This window comes from Mytilus californianus, unplaced genomic scaffold (assembly GCF_021869535.1).
Source record: "Mytilus californianus isolate M0D057914Y unplaced genomic scaffold, xbMytCali1.0.p SCAF_10, whole genome shotgun sequence".
NCBI lineage: Eukaryota > Metazoa > Mollusca > Bivalvia > Mytilida > Mytilidae > Mytilus > Mytilus californianus.
This window is the reverse complement of record NW_026262582.1, coordinates 52,114,200-52,135,027: the sequence shown is the minus strand read 5'-3', so window position 1 is coordinate 52,135,027 and position 20,828 is coordinate 52,114,200. Positions and strand designations below refer to the sequence as shown.

The window sequence follows — 20,828 nt, the reverse complement described above, 5'->3', positions numbered from 1 at the left end:
TTGAATAAGAAAGGAGCTATATGACCTAAGGAAATATCAAAAGAATTGCCAAATTTATCTAAGGTTAACTTTGCCTAAGGAGTTAGAACCTTAGGTTTTTAATAACTGAGTTTTAGTACAATTATATAATTAAGAAATTTAAAAAATCACAGATAAAGTGTAAATTTCAAATCATGCCATTAAGAAGGCACTGGTTACTGGGGTGGTTCCCTCAGAGACCTAAAGTCAAATAGCAGCAGTACCAACATAGTGGTATAAAATGTGTCATGATTACACTCAACCTCAAAAAGAAGATACATATACTTTCCAAGACCCGCATATCGACTATAAAAGAGGATGAAAAAAATGGAGGATAATCAATCACACTGACACATTTTGATATAATCATGAAAAGTAAATAAAAATATGTAATAAACTCATTACAGAGAATGCGTGGAAACCATGGAGCTATGCTTTATCATGAAAAAAAACTGAAACTTTGATTTAAGAGAGAAAATCTTTGTAAATTTTATTAATACACAGAAATATTCACGTCTCAAAAAACACATGGGAAGTCTTTCCATGTTGATAAGTCAAATGCATACTGAAAGTTAGCAAGTACACGTATACAATAAATAGAATGAAAACTAAAAAATTATCCCGATACAGATGGAATAAATATTGATAATAAACCTGCTCCATGAATTTTTCTTAGTCTAAGATCCAATGCATGATTTTGAAAGATGATAGACAAAGCATTTCAATTAATTTTATTCATGAAGCGTTATACGATAAGTGTTTGTTTTTATTTGTAGTCCAGTTTTATTTGTAGCCCCAAGTTTCAGTGAAATGGTGTTTAAAGCATACGGAATTTACGAAGGAACGTAAATTCGAAAATCATAGACTAAAATTTTGGTACTAATTTCAGTGTAACTGGAGTAACCTTCATCATTTACGCTCGAGACAAGAAGTTCTGGATACAAACATAAATAACTTGTCAGTGCAACAGACAACAAACAACCACTTTGCCCTGAGGACTTGCAATCTTAGGTTTAGAAAAGTTACATATACGCTCATCATAGATATCAGGATTAGTTCATCAAAAGGATGTTTACAGTAAAAAAAGTATTGTCTTTTAAATAAAGTATCAAAGCACTGTCTATTGTTGGAAGGTACCCTCGTGGAGAAACAGACAAACAATAGCTGCAACGACCCACACATGATGCGGATTTCATTTCACACAACACTTATTTCTGATACGTGCAATACAGGAGGTTTTAGAAAATATATTTGATATAGGAAATTGATCTCAACTCTATTCTGTTAATAACTCTCTTGTCCTGATTATAACGGCCTGGAACAAGTTTTGTTTCAAGTGTCTTATTATATGTGTGTATTCTTCTTGACCAGAGCAGTACTGAATGCTCGGGTCTTTTATTGGCATTTCCCATGATGGACATTTGTACATTAAAGTTTAATCATTATCTTTCAGTTTGCTGATGGAACAATACATGTTGGAAATGTAGTATGTGATTATATGGCTTTCAAGGAAGACGAGATATCAGTATCCAAAGGAGAAATAATACAAATTATCTATACCAATCAGTACAACATGTTTTTGGTCCATCGTCCCGCTAACGCTACGTCACCAGCAGCAGAAGGCTGGGTGCCTGGATATGTCATTGGACCACGTGATGGAGAGGGAAGTTTACGGTACGAAAATAAGAAAAACATCAAATTATCTGCGTCTGTCTTATTTTTTAAGACAAATTGATGAATTCATGGTATGAACGATAGAAATGCATTTTATGACAGTGATAAACATAATAGAAATAGTATACATAAGAAGAGTGAAATCAACGATTTTTTAACATTAGTCCTTGATAAAATATTCTTTAGATAGAAAAAGAAAACTCGAAAATCCAGACATGTAACACATGAATTCATTGACACAAATCACATCTTAACCTTGCTCTATTGAGTAGAGTTTTTGCAAGCAAGCAAATCTTGATATTTTTTCAGCAGACGATTGTTGTTGCTATACCGTTTTTTTTATCATAACAATATTTTGTATGATATATGATTCAAATGCATCCCTCCTATATGTTTTTTATTATTTAAAAACAGAAGTGACTGCAAGGTTTTCTATCAGTTGTCTGCATTGATAAAACAAATTAAATTTTGTGTATTATCTTTACCAGCTAAAACACAAGCCATATACTAGTAACGCAAATATTTCCCTGTCACTTTCAATTCGTTTGATTATTGAATTAGGGACAACTAGCTGGTATGATATGATATAGCCAAGATTAAAGCATTTCCAAAATTCATGCGCATCAAGAATTCGTTCGTTTGTGTATATCATAGTATTATATGCTCTTATTCATCTAATAGGAAAAGTTCATGGCAGTTATTTAAGCTCCGAATGCAAGGTTTGAGACCAGAAAGGAGAACATCCGAGGTTCAGTTCTATAGTCTAGACAGGAGAAGCAGAACACTTCCGTTACCATGGAAAGAAGCACACGAGGAATATCGAAGAAAAGTAAGTACTGCAACAAAGCACTGACGTTACAACATTATGTTTCTAAATTTGATGGTCCAACGATTGGAATGTTTATGGTATGTATATATAAAGGTTGCACTTTGTAAATACAGCTGTGTCACAAACCATGCCTCTTTTGGGGAGATATATAATATTCATAGATATTTTGTTTTGTTTGTGTACTGGTTCTCAGATATGATCTCTATGTTTCATCTCGTAGAAACATAACTTGGTAATGTTACCAGTAAATATACACATGCATAGCGGTCAAATTGAAATCTGTGGAAGACCTAAAGTCAAGGTAGGGGTAGTACAGAATTTTAGTGTAAGTTTAAACTCTTAGAAGTTCGGGGCATATAAATGTTAAAAATATGCCTCACAGCCCTATATTTAAACCTTTGAAAAAAATAGTAGTGCATATGAACTTTCCATTCTAGGATATAACTATTTTCAAAACTTCATAGTAAAAGTGGTACAGTTTTAGCCGTACAAGGAGTTCCTATGGAAAATTGCATTGTCGATATTTACAGAAATGCAACCTATAGGTGTATTTTATACATAACGATTTTTTAGTATAGGTCAACAAAAGAACAGGTATCAAATGAACACATTATTCAAGTATGTTCTTCGACACCATCTAAAAATCAGTATAGAGCATATTCTTTTATTTCCGATATGTTCAATATAAGTTTTTTTATTTAAGATTTCACACCACGACCTTCAGTATGAAATGACACCTTCTGTTCATCAACCATTGGCCAGTGCCGTTGTTAAAGCAACAGACACAGCTGTCCTTACATGTAGAATATGTGGAAGACCAAGACCTAATATATCATGGAGACTGAATGATAGCCTCAATCTCACGAATAATAATCGCATCAATTTATTTTTCGGTGAGGATGGATTTGCGACATTGAAGGTGCGTATATGCCCATAAAATTGAGAATGGAAATGGGGAATGTGTCAAAGAGACAACAACCCGACCATAGAACAGACAACAGCAGAAGGTCACCAACAGGTCTTCAATGCAGCGAGAAATTCCCGCACCCGGAGGAGTCCTTCAGCTGGCCCCTAAACAAATATATATACTAGTTCAGTGATAATGAACGCCATACTAAACTCCAAATTGTACACAAGAAACTAAAATTAAAAATAATACAAGACTAACAAAGGCTAGAGGCTCCTGACTTGGGACAGGCGCAAAAATGCGGCGGGGTTAAACATGTTTATGAGATCTCAACCCTCCCCCTATACCTCTAGCCAATGTAGAAAAGTAAACGCATAACAATACGCACATTAAAATTCAGTTCAAGAGAAGTCAGAGTCTGATGTCAGAAGATGTAACCAAAGAAAATAAACAAAATGACAATAATACATAAATAACAACAGACTACTAGCAGTTAACTGACATGCCAGCTCCAGACTTCAATTAAACTGATTGAAAGATTATGTCTTCATCATATGAATATCAGGCACAATCCTTCCCGTTAGGGGTTTAGTATCATATCATCATAACATATATGAGAAGAACATAACCCGTGTCATGCCAACAACTGGTTTTTAAATAAATGTGTTTAGTGCCGATGCAAAGACCCTATAAGTGAATCAATATTAACGCCAAAATATGCAATCTTTAATGACCTGACAACAGTATCGTAACTATATCCCTTCTTAATAAGTCTATTTAAAGGTTTTGTTAGTTTCAGAGGTGAATACTGACATTTTTGTGCTTTATAAAGAATATTTCCATAAAAAATTGGATGTGAAATACCTGAACGTATAAGAAGTCTGCATGTTGAGCTATATTTACGAATGATGTCCTTATACCGATGATAAAATTTAGTAAATGTTTTGACTAGTTTGTGATATCGAAAACCCTGGTGTAATAATTTTTCAGTAATACATAAATTTCTCTCGTTAAAATCTAAAACATTGTTACATACACGAGCGAATCGTACAAGTTGAGATATATAAACACCGTAAGATGGTGACAAGGGAACGTCACCATCTAAAAATGGATAATTAACGATAGGAAATGAAAAATCATCTCTTATTACTGGATATGTATGAACTAAACTAAAATTTTCGTTAGGTGGAAGAAAATTCTTTTTTTAAGAATAGAAAGAAAGTGGGAAAAGTTTTACTTGAATTTCACCCTTTTTCGTATTTCCATGCTGAACAAGAGTACGAGAACTCTGATGCAGATTGTTTTATAGGTTAACGGTGATGAATGGTATGGAAACATATTCAAAGTGTTTATAACTTTCAAATGAATAAAGTGTTGGACCATATCGATATGACAATCCCGATAAATGTCTTATAAATAGACTGTTCCATAAGTTTTACAAAGTAAGGTTACTACTTTGTGACTTCATTTTGTATTTGGCAAACACCGGATCAATTTGGAACGGACGAATATCAACAGAAACTGTGATTATAGTGTCCTAATGCTTATCTATGATGAATGTGACGACATCACATTAGAGTAAACAAGAAGTGGTCGTTCTTGTCCCAACTGCTCTTATAAAGATGTTATCCCAAAATATATTGTCTCTCTTAATTCGAACGTCACTGATGAGTCTTTTGTAGACGAAACGCGCGTCTGGCGCAAATACAAAATTTCAATCCTGGTATCTATGATGAGTTTATTCATAACTAACTGGTAAAACAGAAATACTATGGAATTCCACTCTCAACTTGCATAAATCTCTTTTTTTTAATTTTTTAATTAAGTGTATTTGATTGAGTATAACGGAAGTCCCAAATACATTCACTACCATCCGTTTCTTTTTCATATAGTTATATGAAAGTCCTGTTGGACACACCATCATATTTATTCAGGACTTTTTCATGTTTCTGTTCAATACTTTTTATTTTGTAAACTTCGTTTATTCTAATAGTCTTCTGAATAACAGAATAACACGAATATGTGTCATTCCCGGATAATTGTGCAATATGCGTTCCTTTTTCGTCAATGCGAACAGTCAAAATATTGCCGCCCGACTTAAAAGTACATGAAATATCACCTGCTATGTTGGCACAAATTCAAGATGGATGAAAAATTGTAGTGTTTTCCTCAGAACATGATCGTTAATGTCTACCATTACTGAAACAAAAACACAAATGAATCAAAAATCAGACGAACACATTAATAAACAAAAACAAAAAAATGATGGAAAAAACAGTAACAAAATAATATTATCCATGTTCTTCTCTTTCAATATTTAAAATACACTAAATTAATTTTCCAGATACACAACGCTACTCCGGCAGACAGTGGAGAATATGCTTGTATAGCTACAAGTGAACTAGGTTCTGTGATAACTAAAGCAACGTTAACGGTCTTAGGTAAAATAAATAGTGTATATTTCAGGACACTAAAACATATTGGATGATCTAGAAAGCTTTTCCCAAGTCTAATGCGGGAATAGGAACAAGTAGTAGGAGAAAACTAATGAAACTAGTTCTGTTTTTCTCAGGAATAACCTTCATCAGCAATGCTGGAGACATATAAAGATGTCAAATGTTTGAAGAGCACAAAAACTCGTAAAACCTACAGGCTATATCATGAACAATTTTACATTAAAGATTTTTTTTTGCCTGGGATTGTTTTCCAATTTTTCCATCCGAGGAAATATAGCAATCCATAGATGAAAATAACAGTTATTAGAATTAAAAATGTGGTAAATCTATTAGGGAAATTTATATTTAACGTTGTCATATGATTAAGTGTGGACATTTGTTTATGCTTTTTACCAGTGATTTCTTCATTTACTGATAGATTCGTTTCTGTCAACAAAGTACTACAAATTAAAATCATCAACTAAAGTCAAAAGTAGTTTACCTATGTTAACAAAAAAACTGAAGAAATCACATGAACTCCAAAACGAGCGAGAACGGATACGTCGTAAGCGTAAACGTCTCCTGTTATGCTTTCATCACATGCCATACCGATCCAAATTCAGTCAAAATTTCCAAATTTGGATAAGGGAATGGGAAATATCTCTGGCAATGCAACTACAGATATCAATAAGTAAATCTGATTTAGAGCTATTTATCATCATATGTATTCGTCGTTGTAGACCGTCCACTTCCTCCATCAAGACCTGTGATACGTAGTCAAGTGGGAACGTCTGTGCATTTAGAATGGATAGCCCATAGCAGCAATTCTCAAATACATGGATATACTATCGAACTGAAAGAAAATGGTAAGTAAATTGATCCATTAAAGACATAATTTCTTATTTTCATTCTTTATAATTTCAAGACTTACACGAAAGTGTTGAAACATGCAACGTAAGAAACATGCAACATTTTAATATATATGTATCTCTATAACAGTGATTAATATATTAGGTATAAGTGATTATTGATATATGTTTTATACGTATTGGCAGACAAGAAAACTATATGATAACCAGGCTAACATGATATATAAGAACACATCAAACACATTATTTATTATATGAGAAGATTACATAAGCAAATAGAAAAAAAAAACAATAAATGAATGGAAACCATGAAATTTTTTTCTTCCAGGAACTGACGTGTGGCAAGCTGCAATTCCATATGTTCCAAACACATCGCAGTTTATAAGTGATTTGACCCCTGGGTTGACATACCAGTTTCGGGTCAGTTCAAATAATAATATCAGTATGAGCGAACCGAGTGCACCGTCGCAACTTATTACCATTCCATCTGAAGGGGGTAAGAGCATATTCATTATTTTCCCTTCATGTATTTTTTTATCCAATTTAGTTTTATCGTCAGGCTGTCTTGTTAGGCATATTCACATATTACGTTTCTTCGTCTTTTACGGCAACAAGCGTAATGATTCCATTCCAAGCAATTCTATCTTACTTCATATTTTCTACGGTTGGCATTTATTGAGGAACACGAATTTATAGGATTGGTCAGAAAATGTATAGGAATGCACAAGCAAATTTAAGCAGGACAATCAAAATATGTGTTTAATATTTTTGCTGTCAATATGACATGCACATTTATTGTGATATTGTTCAGTGAGAATCAACTTTCTTATTTGGAAGTAAACAAAACACTACAATAGAAAACAATCTTGGAAAATAGATAATTTGTTAAAGAAACGAAAAATCAAATGCAATTTAGACGGAATTTGGTGATGCTGAGCGATGTTAAAAAATAGTAGGCTTCAGAGTACACGGTCCAGTAAAAATTGTAATAATATACTAAATACCACTGTGATGTAGTTGCTCACATTGCCTCTATCTAATGAAAACGTTTATCTTTATCTAATAGTTAAACCAGATTGACTATATCTATTGAACTTCATCCAATGGTTAGACCTTAATCTACCAACTTTTGCAATGGTTCAATACTATTTACTGACGAAATCTTTTGGGCAACGTAAAATGTAAAATAACAAAAATACCGAACACCAAGGAAAATTCAAAACAGAAAGTCCCTTATCAAATGGCAAAATCAGAAGCTCTAACACATCAAACAAATGGAAAACAACTGTCATATTTCTGACTTGGTACAGGCATTTCCTTAGGTAGAAAAGAATAATTTACATTCAAAATCAGTAATAGATTTTTCTCAACATACAATCTGTTAGTAACAATTTGTTATTTTTAAGTATACAAAAAACGTTAGATCTTTTTCTTGAATTTCAACACTGAGATTTAGAGATTGTTACGTGTTATTACAGATTTTCATTGAAAAATACATGGGAAATGGTAATGGTAGTTTTTTGTTTGTTTAATTTTTAAAAGTTTGAACTGACGTATTTATTAATTGGGATGAATTGTGTAATTTTAGAATTAAATGAAAGATCAAGTGAAACAAATACGCCATGGAAATCAACATACACCAAAGATTTCACAGAAATAGAAGAAATTGCTAGGTATGAAAATATGTAAACGTTCGTCTGACGTACAAAATTTTAATCCTGGTATCTGTGACGAGTTTATTTACAACCATGCACTTGGCCAATTCCACTGCTGGTGGAGGTTTCCCCTCCAAGAGCATCACCAACCCAGTAGTCAGTACTTCTGTGTTAACATGAATTATCATAATTATAAATTAACAAAATGTTGAATTTGTAGTTATACTAAGGATTTCCCTTAGCTGGATTTGGCAAAACCTTTAGGAATTTTTGTTCCTCAATGCTCTTCAACTTACCTTCGTAATTTGGTTTGTGAGAATAAAGAATATATAGATATACTTCGCACTTTCTTTGGCCTTTTCTAACTTTCTAACTCGAGTGTCACTGGTGAGTCTTTTGTAGACGAAACGCGCGATTGGCGTGCACAATTTTAATCCTGATGTCTGTGATAAGTTTCTGTTACTCCTGTTTGTAGACCTGAGATTTACAGTTTATAGTAATAGAAAGCAGAATTAATTGTCCTCCGCGCAGCGCGTTGCGGTGGACATAAAAATACGGGGTGTCCGTCCGTCTGTCCTTCCATCCGTGCGGCCGTCCGTCCGGTCTTGTTAGCGCTCTCACATGTACAATTCTTGCTAGATTTTTATTCAACTTATATCATAGGTTTATATTAGCAATGTCTCCGACGAGTTCGAAAATCAGTGCCGATGAATAATTTTTTTGCCCGTGGAAACATTAATTATATGAGAAGTTCCATCGTGAGCGCTCTCATGTGTACAATTCTTGCCAGATTTTTATAAAACTTATATTGTAGGTTTATATCAGCAATGTTAAGGAAGAGTTCGAAAATCAGTGCCGATCAATAATTTTCAAAAGTGTTATGCCCCTTGGAAACATTAATTTTATGGAAAATTGCATCGTTAGCCCTTTCATGTGTACAATTCTTGCCAGATTTTTTTGAAACTTATATTGTAGGTTTATATCAACATGTCTCGGACGATTTCAAAAATCAGTGCCGATCAATAATTTTTAAAAGAGTTATGGCCCTTAGAAATATTAATAATATGGAAAATTGCATTGTTAGCGCTCTCATGTGTACAATTCTGGCCAGATTTTTATGAAACTTATATCATAGGTTTATATCAGCAATGTCTAGGACAAGTTTGAAAATCAGTGCCAATCACAAATTTTTAAAGAGTTATGCCCCTTGGAAATATTATATATATCAGAAATTGCTCTAAAGTCTCCAACTCTCTAAGATAATATTAAAAAGTAAAACAAAACAACTAAAAACATGTTTTCTGTTTAGTTTTTTCTTCCCGAGAGATAAAATATGTACAACGCGGGGGACATTGGAACTCTGTTCTTTTATTGATAGGACAGGATTGGTTTATGCAACTGTTTTCATGTGAAATGGATTGGAATTACTAGGATTTTTCAATCGTAAACATTCATTGTCGTAGGCAGACTTTGCACAGCTTTAATGAGTCTTTGGATTGCAATGCTTTTAAACTTCTGAATTGTTTTGGTCTTCAAATTTTTCATTCGAGCGCTATTGTTGTGTCTTTTGTAAACGAAGAGATCGTCAAGTATACTAAATTATAAACTTGTTGTCTTTAATGATTTTTGTAAAAGTTAAACTTCACTTTGAAGGTAAGAACAAAGAAGATGTAGTAGGACTGACAATGAAATTTTCCCACACAGACCAACGAACGATGATGTATGTCCCCGTACGACCTTCAACAAAAAGAAAAGATCATACTGTATAGTAATTTTGACTATATTTATCTTGTTGTATCACCACCTTCTTATAGAGGGATTGAGTACAAAAAAAAAAACTCTAGCACATGTTTTTGTATCGGTCCAAAGAGGGCAACCTTGGTAGCGTTAGATTTAAAGTATATATTTGTGTTTTTGTTCTCTATAGAACATAATTTTAACAGCATATTTTAGTGCATATATAATCTGCTTGGACTGTTTATACTCGAAAAAGATTAAACAGAGTTTTGATATTATTATCTGTTAAGTTTCGATACTAAACGATAGTCTTGGTTTTACTTTTATTGATTGCAGGGGAAGATTTTCAACTGTTAAAAAAGTGTCTCAAAACTGCACGAATCGGGAAATGGCTGCTAAATGTATTCACAAACGCATTACAGACATTGATCATGTAGAAACGGAGTACAACACTCTACAGGCATTGCAACACGAGAATCTGATTCCGGTTTTTGATGTCTATACGACACCAACTTCATATATCATTATTATGCCTTTGTAAGTAGCACATGTAAAGGGACATAGATACAAATACAAAATTTCAAAGGTTATTTCTAGACAATGTATTTTGCAATTAATTTTTTTTTATTATAATTAAATTTTCAATAGCAAAAGACATTTGGAATTTTATTATCATAAAGTTCATGATTTACTTACAAACTGTAAAATGTTGACGTCACAATATAACTAAATGCATATCTAAAAGAAGTTTGGATGCAAAAACATAATGTGCATATTGAATTTAAGAATTCTCTAAAACGAAGATTCAAAAAGAAAATATGAACATAATCAAATGTCAAATCAAACATATATGAGCTGAATGGTACAAAGATTGTGATTTTTTATTCAAAATGCACTCAGCAAACCAAAATCAATTTTTGATTTATCTATATCTGAAAGACAAAGCTTGAAGATCGACGAAATTTTGTTCTTTTTTCGTGTTGAATATACGTGATGCATTTTCACAAAAATATTTGTTTTTTTATATCTTTCATATTTCCCATTTTCAGCAATCGATAATAATGTATGAAATGATTCAATGTTTAGAAATGTACACAACGTAGTCCTACCCAAAAATGAAGCTGTGATGCCATGAGTTTTGTATAAAGATTGTTACATTTTATATGACTAACCTCAGTTGAAATAAGTACAATGAACAAATTGACCATACATGTATATATTATAAATAATTATGTTATACACAGTGTAAACCAAAGATATGCTAATAATAGAAAACAGAAAATACATAAAGTTAAAACAAATTCAGCAACTTTAATCAATGTTTGATGAGTAAATAGTGTGTCATTACTTTGATTTTCAACTACTTTTCCTCATACCATTCTATCTTATGTTCCAGGTTACCATTAGGTCGTTTGTTTGATTTTGTATGTAGAAGGCCTTATTTTGATGAACATGAAGCAGCAGGGTTTATATTACAATTGTTAACTGTAACTCAGTACTTGCACAATTGTAGGATTGCTCACCTGGATATCAAGGTAATAAAAAATGTGACTTTTATCTATGTAACTTTTTTTAGGTGGGGGTGGAAAGAAAAAAGGTATCCGTGGATTTTAAAACATCGTATTTAACGACTAACTTTGCATTGAAGAAATTTATCAAAATATGCCTTTCGTTTAGTATTGAAATTTACTGTTTTGATTAATCGCGAATTCTATGAAAATGTTTACCCTTTGAATAAGACTAGCTTGACTAGACTCATAAATTGTTAAAATCATTTTAAGAAATTTTTTTATCTGCATCAGACCAGCTTTAGTTGAGTTAAGATTGGACATCTTTGTCTGTCACCGGATTTGTTTTAAAAACCACGACATTATATATGGTTTTAACACTACAAAGTATTATACATCACATAGATCTATAGCAATTTTTCTGATGTCTTTGAGGTTTTTTTCATTATTGTTTGTTCACTTTTGTACTCAATTTATGTTCAATATTGGATTATACATTTTCATTTAGGATATCGTCACCAGAAAAAATAGGTAAAACAAAAGCATATATAAATAAGATGGGTATTGTTTTTCTGATTTTTATCTATTAGGGCAAACTGAGGATGTTGTATAAATCAAATCAATGTCTTTATTTTAAATGAACCTAACTTCAATTGGAATGCATATGATATGAATTTGTTTGATTTTTAGCCTGAAAACCTTTTGGTAGAAATGGTTATGGGAGAAACTCGTTTAAAACTCTGTGATTTTACGGACGCTAGACACATATACAATAACTTTTATGTGCATCCGTTTCGAGAATGTCCAGAATTTCTAGCTCCAGAGGTAATTAAAGGAACACCAGTGGGTTTGCTGACGGATATATGGTAAGAGCTGCTGTTATGTTCAGAATCAATTTGAATTTTGTCATATAAAGCCATATTCAATTGCATATATTATATTAATGATTTACCTCTTTCGTGGATTTTATGTAGAAAGGTATATATGTTTGCAACTTTTCTTTTAGTTAAGAGCGCTCAAGTCCAATAAAAGTAGAAGTGCTGTCTAAATAGAAAATATCTATATAGACGTTTTACATGTTCTAAGAAGATAATGTGACATCTACTACTTGTACAGCAGTTTATGATTCATAATATATTTTGGGATATACTGTATCAAAATAAATCAAAGAAATATGTGTCTTTTAGCTGCATTTATTACTCAGATGAGGATTGACGTATCCGAGGAGCATTGTGACAGCAAAAGAAAAATTTATAAAATGGGAGCTATTAATTCAATGTTATACATATAAACCTTAATTATTGTAGTTTTTATGCTTTCCATCGTTTATAGTTTTGCCTATTCAAGCGTACATGATGGAGGTTACTTTAATTTTGTTTATTTTGTCGAAGTTTAAATTTCATGATTTGTAGGGCTAAACTTGTATGCAAGGTTTTATTATTCTAATAGTCTTGTATTCTAATTTTTCCTAATGGTTAAAAAATCATGCATTGGGATGCTTTTGCGATTTTATCGTTATTGCGAAATTAGGGTATATTAAGCCTTTGCGAATGTTTACCACTTCACAGTATTCAAGAAACACGTATAGTTTGCACACTTAATCTCATCGTATGTTGGCGTTTAATTCGGATTTTGTAAAATATTTGTTATTTGTAACGAAACTATTTCTACTCAACATGAATCAAAAGAAAATGTAATAACTAAATACTTTATTTTTCAGGAGTATAGGTGTTGTGACTTATGCTCTCCTGAGTGGATTATCCCCCTTCCTTGATGATAGCCAAGAGGAAACATGTTCGAACATTATCAGAATAGATTATAGCTTTCCAGACGAATTTTTTGGTATTATTTCAAATGAGGCACAGACTTTCATACTGGACATTTTGGTAGAAGATATTGGGTGAGTAATCTTATATGGGGTATTACGTGAGTACAATTGCTTAAAGTATTACAGAAGCTTCTCCGAAAGATTGAAAAGAAACTAATGTCATCCTTTAACTTTGTCTTTCGCTAACTAAATAATTAAAAATTTGAAAACTATGGTGACCGCATCTATCCCATGTAACTTAAAATAAAGGATAAGACAGGTAAGTCCTCATATCTTGAAACTTCCCATTATTATGTAACAAAAGCCCAGTAGCGTCTGTATATGGGATATTTATCTCCAAATTGAAACGCTATTTAAGAGCTCTGGATTTCCTATCATAATTTCCTTGCTAAAGGATTGCTACTAATAAGAATACTATTAAATCAAGGGTTCCAAGTGGTAAAGTTGAGGTTCTTCCTACGGAAATTTAGGGACGCCTTCAATAGTTAGTTACCATTATAGAAGATCTATGACACATAATAATAATAATAATAATAATAATAATAATAATAATAATAATAATAATAATAATAATAAATTCTTTATTTAAAGAGGGTAAACACAGTTAGTTACAATTACTAATCTTCCCTGAGGCCCTCATATACAATACAAGTAAAAAAAAAATAATAAGAGAAAAAAAGCAAACATACAACATATAAACACATAGTCAGCAGTTCACAGTGATATAGTCATGATAGTTCCTATGACTACGATTATGTTCAAATTGTCATTACCAACAACAATCCTGTCTCCTTTTCTTCGATTGTGATATTACCGAATCACACTTATCACCGATATTGTACTCACCATGATCAACATGACGGATCAACTAGTTCATAAGGATCTACGTACCTTTCTGGAGCACCAAAGAACACCCCCTCAGTCAAGTCTCCATGTAGTCTTTTGTTGACTTTTTTTTTCCTTTTGTCGTCCTTCGTTTATTGTCTGGCGTTGTCTGTTCTACTACACACCTCTTGTTTTGTTAAGTATTCATGCTGTTGTGTAAGAAGTCAATGCCGATATTAAAATATAATAGGAAAGTGAAAACAGAAGAAAAACCCTACGTCTAATATTTTTCATTCATTGAGTTATAAACATTTGATATTGTCGAAAAACTTTAATTGAAATATTATTGAATATACATTCTTGTGTTCTATTTAGTGGTCGTCCTACAGCACATAAATGCCTAGAGTCCTTATGGATACAGAAGTACTGCAGCACTGCCTCATCTCAGCCTAGACATAAATCCATTCCAACAGACAGATTGAAAGATTTCATAGAAAGGAAAAAACTTCAGGTAGTAAGAAATAGTAGAAATAAAAATAAAACAAAAATGTGTCCATAGTACACGGATGCCCCACTCGCACTATCATTTTCCATGTTCAGTGGACTGTGAAATTGGGGTCAAAACTCTAATTTGGCAGACAGATCATATCATAGGTAACATGTGTACTAAGTTTCAAGTTGATTGAACTTCAACTTCATCAAAAACTACCTTGACCAAAAACTTTAACCTGAAAGACCGAAAACTTTAACCTGAAGCGGGACAGACGGACGGACGAACGAACGAACGGACGCACAGACCGAAAAACATAATGACCATAAATGGGACATAAAAAGAACTGTGACACAATGGATCTCGATATCAATGATTTTTCTTATTGAGCAGACGATAAGTTTTATCGGGTTCAGTCTTGTTTTAAAAAATTTACTTATATGTTTAAGTAGTTGATTAAGGAATATTTATAACAATTATAATCTTAGAACATTCTCATCAATTAAAAAATGGCATTATGCTTTTATGGCACTCTGATCAGATCCTTTGTTTTTTTTTCATTTCAGAGCACAGAACTATATTCATGACAGCAATGACTACTGGCTTTTACCTCTTTACAGAAGAAAATTATATATACCTCGTAGATGAACTGGTTATACTGAGTTGGTTTATACTTCATATTGCTCCAGTAATTGATAGAGTTTACAGTTTATAGCAGGTGTGGCTATGCTAATAGACCATTGTTCACCCCTGTATATCATCATATGAATTGGGAAATACCTAAATAGTTACTGCTTACATCAGCAAAGATGAAAGCTGATTTGAATATTTATTTAAGAAATGCAAACATTTTCATATCCTTATTAGAAATTATTCTATGCTAGATGAATTATGTTCAGAAATATTTACAGTAAGTTAGCTGTTTGCCATGTTGCTAGATTTTCTTTGGAAAGAACTAAATTTGAAATGTAAAATTATATTGTTTATAGCTTGAAATCAATATTTTCAACTGTGTTTGACTTTTTCTTGTTTTATAAGTGGTTATTCTATTTACAAATAGTTTTCCATTAAAAGGCTATGATTTACAGATTGACATAAAATCATTTAAAAATTGTTCTTTACATTTTTGTCTATTTATTTCTTTTTCTTAATTTTAGATATTAGTGATAAACTTGAAATTGTGTTTTACAGAAGCATTATTGTTTCATATATTTAACTACTGTTTAAAGGAGCCAACCTAGATAAAGGGACGGTAAAAATCATTGTGAGTTTGTGTCAACCATTTTCATAAAATAAAATGCAAGCTTCTAAACCACATGGATTGATTGAATTCTGTTTCACATGTATGTTTACACAGTATTGAGGAATTTCTTAAAGAATCATATCATAAAGAAAGTCTAATCAGATAATCATTCAACAACCTCATTTTTTGGCAGAGATAGATTTAATGTATATCAATGGATGCATTTCGTCATTATTTCGCTATACAAAAATATGTAATTCCTGGGTTTAGAATCTGGTGCGACTTTCAAAAGCGTAATTGGTTATCATAAATGGACAATCGACAATGGCGTATAAATTTATACATATAGGAACTTATAATCTTCTTAGGAAAGGGGCTTTGGCTGGTAAAACCAAAAAATGATAAATTTGACAGAATGAAAATGAATGTTCTGCCTAACAATATACAGGAAATAATTGTGCAGAAAAGTGAAATAAATTTTCTCTTGTCAACATAGTAATTGAGTCTTGCAACAGGTGAAATGAATTTTCAACCCGAAACACCTCCAAAAATCAAATAGTTCTTTCATAATAATCTGTTAGATGCATTAACGGGACAATTTTCCAGGAGATATACACTATTTTATTCATTTTGACAAATGAAAACAGGATTTATAACAATAACTTATCAACCTAGTTACTTCTTAGAAGTGGTAAATTCAATGTATGATAGAATATAATATATTTTTCTTTAAGTTTATATTTGTGATTGTATTATTGCCATCAGAGTTAAATGCTAACTATTATTCTATTTCTAATTTATTTTGTTACCTTAAGTGAACACATGCGGTATGGGTTTTGTTCATTGTTGAAGGACGTACGGTGATCTATAGTTGTTAATTTCTGTGTCTTTTGGTCATTTGTCATTTCGGGGCCTTTTATAGCTGGCTATGCGGTATGGGTTTTACTCATTGTTGAAGGCCGTACGGTGATCTATAGTTGTTAAATTCTATGTCATTTGGTCTCTTGCGGAGAGTTGTCGCATTGGCAATTATACCACATCTTTTTATTGTAAGACAAACTATCTATATCTCAATTGTTATGATACACAGGTTGGAGGTTATATAGTAAATATAACTGCAGTCATTTTTTTTTCGTTGGTTCGATTCACTTTTGGAATCGAATCATGATTAATTTATGAAAAGTAAAACACAAGTTTATAGCTTTTAAATGTTCAGTCGGTTGGGGCAACTTAAGATTGTTGTTGCTCAAATGTGCGAAATTCGTTTTAGAGTAGAAAACTGGACACCTGTTTATATTTGAAATAAATGAATTTGCTACTTCCAGTAGCTTAAAAACAAAGTTACTGTCAAATAACTTTTATTATTCTTTTTATTATAGCATGATAAAGAATACATTCAGACAGAGTATTGACTGATTCTGTCGATTATAGTTCAGAGGCCTGACCCCTAAAGTTTATATATATATATATATATATATATATATATATATATATATATATATATATATATATATATAAACAAGTCTAAATTGAAAACAACGTTCAAACCTATGATTGCGTTGAATAAAAACCGCAATTTTCATACGTGTGCATGTAAAACAAATTTCTTTGAAGAGGGGTCTAAATACAGCACAAACAACATTATCATAAATTCCTTGATATATATAAGTATATGACTTAAAAGATGCACATTTTTTCTGTGCAAATTTTGAATTCGTAACTGTAAAGATTCGTCACAAGTCATTGTGCTGAATTCTTCTTCAAAAAACCAATTGAATGGTTGAACGATATTGTACTTATATTGTTCAGTAAGCATTGGTTTGAAGAAGATCATGTGTTTTCATTTAGAATGTTTTGCATTGTATATATACACAGCACTTAATTGTATATAATATAAAATTCGAGTATGCATTATGAGTAAAAGTTATTTGAAAGTTTGTACGACTGGCTTCATTTCAGTTTATTATTCATGTAAATATTAAATAAAGCTATTTAAAGTTTCTTCTCTATAGACTTTTGTTTAATGAATTACATCAACATTACACAAAAGTTGTTTTTGTCGTTCGGTAGAATCACAGGTTAGGCTCGTCCGTGTTATCCGTTTCCTGTTTGTACATTTAGCATTATCACATGACAGTTGTTTTCCATTCGTTTGATGTGTTTGAGCTTTTGATTTTGCCATTTGATTAGGGACTTTCCGTTTTGAATTTTCCTTGGAGTTCGTTATTTTTGTTATATTTCTTTTCACCTTATCTTGATTTAGTTCGAGAAGCCGACGGACCAGGAGTATTTGACTGACATAACATGCAATACATTAATTCAGTTACAAATATATCACTGAAGGCTTTTAGTTTAAATTAATATTAGAAAACTAAATCATTCCATGCGTTCATTGCAAAACATATTCACATGTACAAACAATTATAGTTAATCTTTCGGACATGAACAGGTACTGGTAAAAAACAAATTGTAAAAAAAAAATCGTTTAGTTTTTTTTTTAGTTCAGATATTTTCCCGTTGAATCTATTTTCAAAACTGATTTAAGTAACGTTTTACATGCATATTAGGAGAAGTTTAAGTTTCAATGTCCCTTTGGTATTTTTCGCCTCTCTTTTATCCCATGGTCGCACAACGTTTATAATCTTCATGCGATTCTCTCAGTGTTTGTTGGTTTACCTTGATATTTATATTCTTAATCGATTTATGAGGTTTAAACATCTGTAAACTACTATTGCCTCTAATTAAGGGAACATCACCATCCAATAAATAAGAACGCTATTACTTTCTGGTATTTTATTTTTTCCATTTTGTATTGATTGTACTGAAGCAGAAAATATCTTTCTCATCAAAATCAACAACAACCTAACCCTTTTTATCTTAATAATGTAAATAGTAATATCATTGTTTTTTTTACCATCAATATAAAAATAACGGATGTTATATGATTGCCAATGAGATCACTATCCACCAAAGTTCAAATACAGTGGATGTAAGCAATTATAGGCAACCGTTCGGCCTTAAACAATGAGAAAAACTCATATCGTAAAGTCGACTATATAACCAGTTCCTTGGTTTCGTAATTATAAGAAAGCATTTCTGCCTGACACATGTAGCAATCCACAACATGAATTTTCCCACAAAGGGATACTCTGTAGCTGTTATTCCGATCTACAGTCACATCATCTGCCAGATACATGTCATATTCGTCGACAGCTATACCATGCAGATCTTCCCTCTTGGGATGCGAGCTCAGTATGCGTTTCTTGACCATCTGGTGATAAAATGTATACGTTATTTCTAGTAGAAGATAAATGATAAAAGTCACATTTTCTTTTTAGGCATATTTCTGGGGGTAAAGTTTTGTATTCATCTTCTTTAGAATTTCACCATTGATATCAAACATTGTGAAACTCAGTTCATAATCACGGATTCATATTTTATCATTGAATGCCATTATTGCTTTACATCTGGTTCCAAGTTTAATCCTTTCTCTTTCTCCTTAGCTTAGGTCAAAACTTGATAAACTGGTCATTTCCAGGTGTTACAAGAACTTGGTTACTGTCATACAGAATTACATTGGATTGTTCCAAGTCGAATGATATCGAAACAATTGTCTGTCCCTTTAGATTGCAGAAATAAATTGTTGTTGTTTAACTCGACCAGCAGCAGTATTCTCTTATCATGAATGCAATTGAGCATATCATGTATCTTTTTTTCTAAGTGTACGGATAGATGTTTGGGGATGTATCAACTGGGAAGGATCTTCAGTTGAAGATCAATGTGGACAAAAGATTTCCCATTAGACAATTACAAAACCAACATATGGATGGCTTAATTAAAAGACTACAATTAAGACCCATGGTACATTATTTCCCGGACAAGGAACACCCACTTAGTGTATTGGTGCTAACCTTTAGACGATTTTTTTTTGGGAGATAATAATTTATTCAATAAAAGAGGACTGCACTGTGATAGGATTAGTTTTTAAACGTGTCCCTACCTCACACATATATATATATAGTGGGTTTAGGGGAACTTCTAGGCAGGATCATCAATATACATCCGTAGTGGATGCAAGAAAGTCCGCACACTATTTTAATCAATCTTTTGCACTTCACAGCTTTTGTCGTTGCTATTTTTAAAAGAACACGAAGACGCCAGCTATCATCATGAAATGCAACTGGAAACTTTATATAACTTCAATTTCTAAATTATAAATTCCTCAGTTCGACGAGAGTTCAAATGTCATATCAGTAATGTCAGTAATGTCAGCAAATTGTATAGTTATTTAGAAGTTAGTATAATACCTATGCTGACGCACTGGAAAAAAAACATGTTTACCATGCGGATTTGAAATAATAGATGGATCGGTTATATTTGTTTGTAAAATTGCCTCAAAGTTTTTATACAATTTGTGCGTTCGTATAATATTATCACGTTGTTAGCGTCGTCGTCGTCGTCGTCCGAAGACATTTGGTTTCCAGAAAATAACTTGAGAATAAGTGTATGGATCTCTATGAAATTGTACCACAAGGTTCCATACCACGAAAGGAAGATTGGGATTTATTTTGAAGGTTATTGTCCTCACTGTCTAGGAATTAGGGGCCAAAAAGGGACCAACAAGGCATTTTTCTTGTTTTTTTACAATAACTTGTGAACAAGTGTATGGATCTCTCTGAAATTGTACCAAAATGGTTCCATACCAAAAAAAAAAAGGAAGGTTGGGATTGATTTTGGTGGTTATGGCCTAAACCGTTTAGGAATCATGGGATACAAACGGGCCAAAAAACTATGATTTTCTGGTTTCCGG

At 32.2% G+C, this 20,828-nt stretch overlaps 1 protein-coding gene across 1 annotated transcript in view; it reads left to right on the top strand.

The window, feature by feature from the left end:
* Positions 1–18,027, top strand: part of LOC127718790 (triple functional domain protein-like) — a 273,187-nt gene extending 255,160 nt beyond the window's left edge. The window contains exons 53-65 of the mRNA XM_052224840.1: positions 1,472–1,692; positions 2,374–2,521; positions 3,225–3,440; positions 5,773–5,869; positions 6,604–6,729; positions 7,061–7,228; positions 8,321–8,405; positions 10,461–10,661; positions 11,521–11,659; positions 12,323–12,498; positions 13,353–13,532; positions 14,661–14,796; positions 15,342–18,027. Of these exons, the coding sequence (XP_052080800.1) occupies positions 1,472–1,692; positions 2,374–2,521; positions 3,225–3,440; positions 5,773–5,869; positions 6,604–6,729; positions 7,061–7,228; positions 8,321–8,405; positions 10,461–10,661; positions 11,521–11,659; positions 12,323–12,498; positions 13,353–13,532; positions 14,661–14,796; positions 15,342–15,362 (1,914 nt within the window). The 3' untranslated portion in view covers positions 15,363–18,027. The remainder of the gene's footprint in view (positions 1–1,471; positions 1,693–2,373; positions 2,522–3,224; positions 3,441–5,772; positions 5,870–6,603; positions 6,730–7,060; positions 7,229–8,320; positions 8,406–10,460; positions 10,662–11,520; positions 11,660–12,322; positions 12,499–13,352; positions 13,533–14,660; positions 14,797–15,341) is intronic.
* Positions 18,028–20,828: the final 2,801 nt, after the last annotated feature.